The 10,395-nt window shown below is 37.1% G+C and overlaps 1 protein-coding gene across 1 annotated transcript; it reads left to right on the top strand.

Moving 5' to 3' along the window:
* On the top strand, positions 1-10,234 carry LOC146162771 (uncharacterized). Its single transcript, XM_083385300.1, has 12 exons — positions 1-121; positions 736-868; positions 1,622-1,807; positions 2,113-2,226; positions 3,851-4,061; positions 4,646-4,912; positions 5,326-5,457; positions 6,148-6,318; positions 7,387-7,689; positions 8,219-8,568; positions 9,109-9,305; positions 9,858-10,234. Exons 3-12 carry the CDS (start codon positions 1,689-1,691, stop codon positions 10,232-10,234), a joined length of 2,241 nt encoding a protein of 746 aa, XP_083241426.1. The 5' UTR covers positions 1-121; positions 736-868; positions 1,622-1,688.
* The last annotated feature ends 161 nt before the right edge of the window (positions 10,235-10,395 follow it).

Here is a 10,395-nt window from a genome sequence, read left to right as displayed (position 1 = left end):
TGCGACGCCTGGTGTCCGGGTTATTACACGTGCAGTGGGACAGGAAATTGTGTCGATCGCACGACGGTGTGTGATTTAAACTCGTGTAATGGATGCGCGGAAGATGACGAATGGACATCAGGTAATTGTGTCACAAAAGTATGTTATTCTTCATTTTATTTGTAAAATTGTTTTTCCGGCAAAATTTATAAATTGCCCAAATAGGTGGTCAAAATGTTGGTACTTAACAACAATTTGCCAGAAGAACAATTTTACAAAAGAAACGATGGCTAATAGCAACATTATAGAATTCATGCTATTCTTGAATTACTTTTGCTGATCTACTGAAACTCCAATACATTTATTTTTTAAGTCTCCACTTTTAACCACTTAAAATCGCTAAATTTGTTCTCTGTTGGTCGAAAATTCTGTAATGTCACAATTCAAGTTTTTTGTCTTATGCTACTCTATTGGGTTATATTCTGTCCGGACATCCAGATTTAAATTTCTCAGAATCTCCCACTTTATGTAACGCTGTGCATTACTTCCTACTATCTTCCTGTAGATTTTGATGTAACTTAATTATTCCCAGTGTATTTTACTCAACAAATAACCTGATAAAGCAGGCAACCTTAGAGGACCTTTTATTGTTCTATTTCGAGTTTGGCGCTAAGCGGACACCCCTCTTATTTTAGCCACCCTTGTAAGTAGAGCTTCTTTTTTGTGGCTGTTGTTTTACGTTCCTTTACCTTTCAGGTGCAGGATTCCATTGTACCAGGAACGGACGTTCATGTCGACTTCCCCAACAACTTTTGTGGGATAATGTTGCGGACTGCGACGACGGAGTGGACTTGTGCTTTTCAACCTCACTTCAAAACGAAGATTCAAGGTTTTTGTTGTCTGGGATGTTGTTAAAGTTTGCTGATAAACGATTCCAGCCAACAAAACCGCAAAAAATTAAAAATAGTAGAGTCATAACAATGTTAACCAATTACCCTCAAAATATTGCTCAAATCTCCCAGGTATACCCAATACAGTTACAATGTTATAAACAAGTCATTTTGAAATTATGTAAGTCCAAGTCAACTCGTTTGCGAATATAACAACTCAAGTCCCAGCCCAACGTATCAGTTTTCCAAGTCCAGTCCGAGTCAAGTTAGACCAAGTCATCTCCAAGTCAAATCACTGATATCAAAATAAAACGACAAACCTTTAAAATTGAAAAACTCGTCCGATTTGGAGCAATATGTCAACTAAAATATAAGAAATAATAAATTAGCAATCTGTTCTTTTTACGTGCAACAATTCACACAAATAACTCAATTTTATAACAATTTGTTAAATAAAAACAATTAATTTTGATCGATCGTTTGACTCAATGACTCAAAGTCCAAGTCAAGTCAAGTCATTTGAAAACAGTGACTAAAGTACACTAAGTTAACTCATTCGGCCACTCGGCTATTCATAAGTCGCTTCAAAGCAGACTTAGACAACGAGATGGAACGAATGCAGCTGTTTCAATTCTAATCTAATTTGAAAAAAATGAAAATGTCTGATTTTAATTTTTATTCAAATTTAAAAGGTAAAAAAATCTAGTTGTCCGAGTCTGCTTTAAATCACATTTTTGATTATTTATGTCTAGGGACATACGGAATCTTTCAGATGCGGTCTTCAACAAAGTCAATTGCTTCCAATGCTTGGACGGATCAATGATCATCCCGCGGCGTAAAGTTTGCGACTTTTCCATCGACTGCAGCGATTTGTCCGACGAATGTCTGTGTGAGAATAAACCAGAAATTTGCAAAAGGGTCCAGTTGCGGACAGGACCGTAAGTCTGACTTTAATAGATCTATGTTTGCTTCGAAGTGCTAGTTGTATTTTTGCTTGTCAATTTTCTTTTAACTCTAACACTACCTTTCTTCTTCAAAACCTGACTTTATTAGGCTTAATAGACCATGAAAGGCTTATTATTTTAAAAACAGCATATTAACAAAAATATTCCTTATTAAAATTTTGATGTAGACTATTTTCGAAAAGCCCCTTCGGTATATTATCGACCAAAAGATTAATGTCACTCAGATCTGACATTATATTGCTTGATAAGCCGCATTTTGCATTGTTTTTTACTTTCAGCTTAATGGCAGAATGCTCATATGGTGAGGTTATGTGCGAAGATGGCCAATCTTGCATAAAACGATCCATGGTTTGTGACGGGGTTGTTCATTGTTCTGATGGCTCAGATGAAAAGTAAGTTGCATGATCCAAGATTTAGTTCAATTAGCTTGTCTCACAACATTAAAAAACAATAAAATTCCACTTTAACTATTTATTCTTTCGCCAATTTCACCATAGAGGAGTTTTTTGTTCTTAATTTGCTTGTTTATAATTAATATTAGTTCTTAGCTTTAGAAGTGGTATGTCGCCATGTTTACATAGTCATGTTATCTTCTAGAATCTAGATTCCAGGATATATAGTTTCCTTTACATAATTATGAAGTTTATTGTTATACAAAAACGACGACTGTTTAATATACCATATATGTTTTCAGAAGAGTTTGGTTGCACAGGCGTTTCCTAGTTGCGCGTTCTCAACGGTCAAACGCATTCATATTCATATATGGCTTTTGTATCACCAAATGTCACAAACAAGCAGTGTGTACAGAACTAAGTAGCCTATTTTCCACACTTTGAACGTTTGGAATAGTTATTTTTGCCGTTATAATATGGGCCGAAAACTTATTTAGGCATTAGGAATAAGTAAAAACATAAATGATATTACGCTATCCGTATTATTACTTTTTGGTTATATGCTGATTGCCACATTTATTTTTCACAATCATCGGGTATAACCCGAGGCTAGCAGTTTGACATGTTACAATGTAATGTGCAATAGTGATGAAGAGCCAACAGCATAATGGATTGTTCATTTTGTTTAACCAGATAAAATTCAGGCAGACTTCGTACATTATCGTGGTTATTGTAAGTGTAATTATTTTTTATCAGTTAGAAATGAACTGTTAAATACTGTATTAAACCCGGGCAACGCCGAGTATTTTATCTAGTTTAAACTGTTTGTGCAAAGATACAGTATATGTGTATGTGAGTAAGAAACAACGTTTTTATAGTCATTTCTGCCCATTTGTAATCTTTGGATCTTTGCGGTTGACACAACAGAAATGTAGATCTTTGCAGTAAACATAACAGAAATTTGGATCTTTACGGTTAAGTCAGCGAAAATGTGGCTCTTGTTGACCGGTTGGCCACCCCTGGTAAAGGTGTTCTCTATTTATTTTCAACATCTAACGAATTATTCTAAACGTTCAAAATATGCAAACTATGCTACCTGCTTCTGAATGGGATTTAATATTTATTCCAGACTAATCTATGCTCAACTGAATGTGTGATATTTAAAGCCACATTGACCCTTGCTATATATATATTAACATTTTATGTGTCTTATCTTAACACTAGCATTGTCGGACCATTGTTACAGGGCAATTTATGTTAAAAAGCACATTTTTTGTACATTTTTGTTTAAAATTCCGCTGTTTTTTTTAGGTTTAGCTACTGCTTTGGAACATTACCTTGCGAAAATGGAACGATGGAAAATGCTGGTGATATATGCAGGCGAGTCGCAATGAACGCATTCAAGCTAATATTTGCAAACACGACAAAAAAAGTCAATACAATACATGGATATACAGTGCCAACTAATTTCCCTATTTAAAAAAATACGGCTATTTACAAAGATTGTTTATTATCAATGTGTTATTTCAAATACGATTTCATTCGAATTGAGGAACTGAATATTCCAGTGTAGTTATATATACCTCACATAACAATTTAATCTCTATTGCCACTCTTCATTCAGATGCAAGAAGTCTTGTGTTTCCGACACTGGTGTTCTGTGCGACGGTCTTGACCACTGTTCCATCCCCGGGCCAACCGGTTCCACCTGGTCAGAGGCCCCGGGGTTCCCCGAAGATGAATGCGTGGCCAAGTGTGCCGGAACCTTTAATTGCACTGTCCTTGCCTTCGAACTTCACATTACTGCTCCGTTTGTAATCCAGTGTCTGAACTATGTGAGTGCCTATCTGTTTAACCAAATTTTCTTCACATTTTGGTCGTTTCTCCAAAACGAGCTCCTCTCTGGGTCTGTGTAGCTCAGTCGGTAGAGCGACGTTCCCGTCATGACCAAGGTCGTGAGTTCGAACCTCACCACAAACTAGTTGTACGAACAGGATACAGCAGGCAATCCTTTATTGCTGTTTCTCGACTGCTTCTCTCTGAGCCTGTGTACTCAGTTAGCAGAGCGACGGTCCCTGTATGAAGGGAGGTTGTGAGTTCGAACTTTCACAGACTAGTTTTCAAACAGTATGCAGCCGGCAATGTTTTATTGTTGTTTCTCGAACTGAATAAAAAGTTGTTCGAAACGTTTAAAATGATACCTACTTCTGCATAGGTTTTGATATCCTTATTACGCCCTTCAACAATTACGCTCCAAACTTAAATAGTAAAACAGCTTTAAAAAAATTATTTTTTTGTAAGTAATTAGTTTTCTAAACAAAAATTGCTTAAAATCTTTAAAGTTAGGTTTGAAGTCATTGAAACAAAAACGTGTTTTTCCCTGTACTTAACCTAACACCAGCATTTCGATACCACATAGATCCACAACTTCAACACGTCAGAGCTTATGACGTCATACATGGCGAGCGACGACCGGCGCTTTTGTGACGGCATAGTGAACTGCAACGGTAACGAAGGGGACGAGGACCCAGCCGTCTGCACAAGGTTCCGGTGCCCTAGCAAAGGCCTGATCAACATTGAGGGGTCTCTGTTGTGCGATGGGACCCCAGATTGCGATGACGTCACAGACGAAGCCCCCGAATTGTGCGAGGGACGTTTTTTCTGCCCGTCAAGACAAGGAACCAAGGTAATAAATCTGAAGTAAATGCCTGGAGGTTGTGGTTATACGTAGAATGGATATTAAATCCCATACTGAAGTAAATAGCATTTTGTGAATTATTCGGATAAAAATAAAACGCTCCGCGGGAAAAAAAAGCTTTAAGAGCCACTGATCTAAGCACTTATGTTATTAACGGGATTCGTGAGTAAAACGACGTTTTTGTTTTGTTGAAGACAAATAAGACTTTTCCCTCCTTATTTTTACTCATGTTTAGATTTACTCCCATATAACCAGCGTTTTATTTATGCCTTTAAGTTTATATACGCGTTAGCGGAACAGTCATCGACAAACAAAAACCTGCCCCCAAAGGTGGTTTTGGATTCCATAAAGATACACCCTTTATGCAAGTGTTTCACCCAGCGTTTTATGCATGCTTTCAGGTGTCGGTGCTAAACTACGTTGTGTGCGACTCCAGCATCAACTGTGATGACGCATCAGACGAAAGGGAATGCACCCAGGATGGGAGGTTCTACTGCGAAGGGGGGATACCCCTATTCGTGGCCGCATATCAGGTGAAGCGCAATTTTGAAAGCATAAGGGTGGATACAAAATACAAAAAAATGTATGTTTCGTGAAAATACGTAAAAATTACATTCCGAATATACAAAGCATTTTTTATTCTTGTGGTGAAAAAACAATTGGGTGAAAACCTGTTAATCTTAACACTCGATTCACGAAAGATTTTTTCTTAAAAACATATATACAAACTAGCTGGCCCTCACAGGTAAATGACGACAATGACTTCAAATGGAAGAAATTATTCTTTAGATCTTCTTTTAGACCTTTTGTCTTAATCAAAGTCAGTTATTTAGCACCAACCGTTTGCATTGTTGTTTTTTTTAGAGAGTGTATCTGCCTTATTTCGTGGCGAAATACATTTCTCTTATAAATGAATAGAACTTAAAAGTGACTGACCCAAGCAGAACCACAAAGGGTAAGAAATACTCGTTGTGGTTCTGTTTGGATCTTACGATATTGATAAAACAACTAGAAGTGTTAGAACAGACTCAGATCCCAATATAAACAATTAAAATAATAATATTGATAATATTTTATCAACTATAAAATACTGACTTTGATTAAAACAGTAAAGCCTAAACAATAAAAAAGCTGCATTGAATCCTAGCAAACGGGTACAACGCAAATAAAAAATGAAAATCACTGAAGTAAAATAACCTAAAACAATATTTTCCGATCTGCAGATATTCGACGGTGAAAAAGACTGTGAAGATTGGAGCGATGAATGTCCGGGTATGACGTCAGGCACTACAAAGACACAGAACGTTCTGTCGTCACGATACGAGTTAATTGGGAACCCAATACTCAGGGCTGTTGTCTGGCTCATGGCACTACTCGCAATCGTAGGCAACTCGGTAAGTAAGAAAATTTAAATTTTTCCTATTTGAAAAAAAAGGTAAACAATCAATTTTTTTTTTTTGACAAGCTTGAAACAGCAGAATGGCCTAGGTAATTAAGCTATAGTGCTACGGTAAGACACTTTTAAAGGTGTTTTTGTATATCGGCTGTTGTCTGGCTCATGACACTACTAGCAATCGTAGGCAACTCGGTAATTGAGAAAATTTGACTCGGTAAATAGTGGAAATTCTCCAAATTAAACGAAATAAGGCAAGCATGAAACAGCAGAATGGTCTAGCAGCAATGCTAGGGTTAAGGTAAGAAACTTTTTAAGGACGTTTGAAAAAAGAATGTATCTTTATGTTTCGCCAAAAATGCAACGCTTTGAAAAAAATTGTATTTCCCAGATATACTGACGATGCCTTTGCCGTGGAAATATATAATATATATATATTTCGCCGGAAAAAAATAAAATATATATATATATATATTAACACATTGGTCTCTGACATCAATACTAGTAGCGCTAGAATCTTCTGTTGTATCAAGGGTTTAAAGTGGCCATTTTGCTTTTAGTCAAGGGATTGCAATCTTAAACATTTATTGCAACATTAAGGCAAGAAAGTCGTTTATTGAGCGGGTCAATAAAAAAGTTCATTGATCAAAAATTCTATGGCAATTGACCTAATAAAATTTCTTGACACTGCACCGATGCTGGTTTGTGAAGTCTGCTATATATTTGCTAAAACAAGTTATTTTTAAAGTGTATGTTTTGACAACATTAGCTTTTTAACTACCAACTTTTTGGCGTGCATTTAAAGGGAGCGTAACTACGATGCATCTTAATCTTTTTAGTACACAGAATGGACAGTAATGAATATGGCCTGTTTTACAATAGGCCTATAACTAGTATCGTTATCAGTTATGGCAGCATTGACCGAAAGGCTTTAACAAATTTAGTCAGCCTTTCAACATTGTTGTGCCAGTACATGAGAAAAAATAGCCAGCGTTTCGTTGGACCTCACATATTTTACACGGGGCTCAGTAAAAGCTGATCAAGAAACAATCTTGTTTTCTTTTTCCAGGTGGTCATTTACGGAGAATGCAGAAAGCTGAGCAAGATTTTCAAAAAAGGCGGGAACGCTTCTCAGCGAGCCAATCACATGCTCGTGCTAAATCTAGCGGTTGCCGACCTGCTGATGGGGATTTACCTTCTCATGCTGGGGGTCGTTGGAGCGATTTACAGCGGGGTCTTCTGTTCAAAGTCCCGTTCCTGGCCAAACAGCACCCCTTGCTCTGTGATGGGGGTACTGGTCGTTCTTTCAAGCGAGACTTCTGTGTTAACGTTGGTGCTACTTACGGCCTGTAGGCTCTACTCAGTGACAAAGGTGAGACTTTGGACTGTTTAAACGGTGTTGTAATGATTTGATTCAATAATCTTGGGCCGTTTCAAACCAGGGTAAATATAACTGTGTCGTGATCAAGAAACTTGTCATTTTTAAATGGCCTAAGTCAAACCTAAGTCCACCGTCAAGTCATAACTAAAGCAAGTCAATTTCAAGTCAAGTCCTGTCATAAAAATTATACTTTAAATTAATAAATTTGGTAAATTATTCCGATTATGAGCAATCTCTTAACTGAACAATGCAAAATGTTTTAGGTACAAACTTTATATATAACTTAATTTTATAAAGAGAAAATAAATAGTTAAATAACTTGATTTTATAATGAAAAATGAATAATGGAAGCGCTTTATTTCAATGCAAGTCATTTGGCCAAAAGTCAGGTTATTTGTCCAAAAGACTTAAGTCAAGTCAAGTCATTGATTTAATTCTTACAACACGCCTATGTACCGTATGCCATCAATCTGAAACAAAAAAACTCGGCCCAATAAGCATGTTTTTTGCTTTTCTTCAGCCATTTAAGAGCTCCACGAGTCCCAAACTGCTCACAATCGCAATCCTCATCATTTTCACTTGGATTTTGTCCTCGCTGATTGCTTTCATCCCAACAAACCTGGACATCCAAGGACTTTTCGTGGGTGAAGTCCATATCAAGAGAAACCCATTCTTCAAAAGCTCTTCTGTAAACTTCCAGCAGGGAAAAGACCTTGTGACGTCACTGGTAACCTACTCGCCTCTCTTCGCGACACTTACGTCGCGCGACATTGACGATTTGTCGCGTGTCGCGTCGTGGAAAGCGCTCCAGGAGTTTTTGTCACTTCACTTCCCCGAAACGAAGATCATTGAGATTCAAAATTTTCTCAGGTGAGTTTTTGCTGAGCCCAAAGATCTGTCACAAGTATAATAAGTTTTTTTCGGTTTTTACAATAATATTGTTTTTTATTCGTACCAATGGCCCAATGCTCTACTAAGCGCTACTTGTGAAATAACCGTTTCATGGTTTTCGCGTTTATTCTTTTATTATTCTTCGTACGTTTATGGCAAAAAAATATGTTATTTAATTTTATCTGAAAATAATATAACACTGAATACATTTTTTCCCATTCTTTAGCCATAGGATTTTAATTAAACGTTGTTAAACAAAAGCTCAATACTTTTTAATTTTTAGTAAATGTAGGTTTATCGCAAACAACTTCGAATTTAATTTTTAACTCATCAGTATTTCGTTAATTTTTAGTTAATTTGTAACTCATCAGTATTTCGTTAAGTTCAAGTTGATTTTTAACTCTATAGTATTTCGTTAGGTTCAAGTTGATTTTTAACTCATCAGTTTTTGTTTAGTCTTTAAATGTTGTTTAATATCACAAAGACTGGAGATCCCTAACATGCCGACAATTTGCGCAGCTACTACAGCGCCAACAGCGTTTGCATCCCGAACCTCTTTGTGACGCGAGACAATCGATCGTGGGCATTCCCCTTATGCATTTCAATCTTCAACTTTGTCGCTTTCGCGTTTGTTGCCGTCACTTATTGCGTCATAATGGTCGCGGCTCGCGGGCGCCAAAACGTGCACAAGAAAAGCGTCGCGCGACGCAACGCAAGTAAGTTGGAAAAATTGTTTACTTTTTGGTATCTTCTTTGTGTTGAATATGGTTTGTATAAGCAGTTATTTTACCTCAATCGTAATCCTAATTGATATGATGAGTCGTAACCCTAATTCACATGATCAGTCGTCATCCTAATCCATATGATCAGTAGTGATCCTTATTCCTATGATCAGTAGTGATCCTAATTCATATAATCAGCCGTGATCCTAATTCATATGATTAGTCGTCATCCTAACTCAAGTGGTCAGTTGTAATCCTAATTTATATTCTCAGTCGTGATCCGTTATTATGATCAGCCGTGATCCTAATTCATATTAGTAGTCGTGATCATATTTTATATGATGAGTCGTGTTCCTTATTCATGTGGTCAGTCGTGATCCTAATTCATATGATCAATCATGATCATAATTCATGTGATCAGACGTGATCCTTATTCATATCACCAGTCGTGATCACATTCATACAGAATAGCACTGAAATAGAGTTCCGCTTATTTAGAATTCAAATCCAGCCACTTTTAATATCCACCGACCACTTTTAACGCAGAGCTGCAAAGCAAGATCCTTCGTTTAATCGCCACTGACTTCTGCTGCTGGTTTCCCCTCTCGATAATGGTCTTTGTAAACTTCGCCGGTGTTGGTTTGGACAGCATCTCTTATGCAGTCACAGGAATTATCCTGCTACCAATCAACAGCGCCTTCAACCCTATTCTATACTCCAACTTCATCGACAACTTGATAGGTCGCCTAAGAAAGAGTGGAAAGATTTGGAGAGCAAGGCATTTTAATAGTGGATCTTCTGGGAACAAAAATCAAACAGAGCTGCAAGAAATTGGAGCCGCTAGTTCGAAGGGCAAGCAGCCTGGAAGCGATAATAATCCGGGTTTGAATCTTCAAAAGGAATCAAATGTTGACAATATTTAAGCCATTGCTCTATCAGCTAGCGTTGACGAGTAGCATTTCGTCACATAAAATCAATGCTTTTAACTACACCGGAAGGTCTTAAACTGGGTACGTGTGCATATTTTAGAGGGTCGATGAAGGCATCGTTGAAATCTTAGTGTAAATTAAAAAAATCAAATGAA

The sequence above is a fragment of the Ascidiella aspersa genome, chromosome 3 (genome assembly GCF_963924565.1).
Source record: "Ascidiella aspersa chromosome 3, kaAscAspe10.2, whole genome shotgun sequence".
In the NCBI taxonomy this organism is placed as follows: Eukaryota; Metazoa; Chordata; class Ascidiacea; order Phlebobranchia; family Ascidiidae; genus Ascidiella; species Ascidiella aspersa.
The sequence above is the reverse complement of the archived record's forward strand: the minus strand, read 5'-3'. Positions and strand labels throughout refer to the sequence as shown.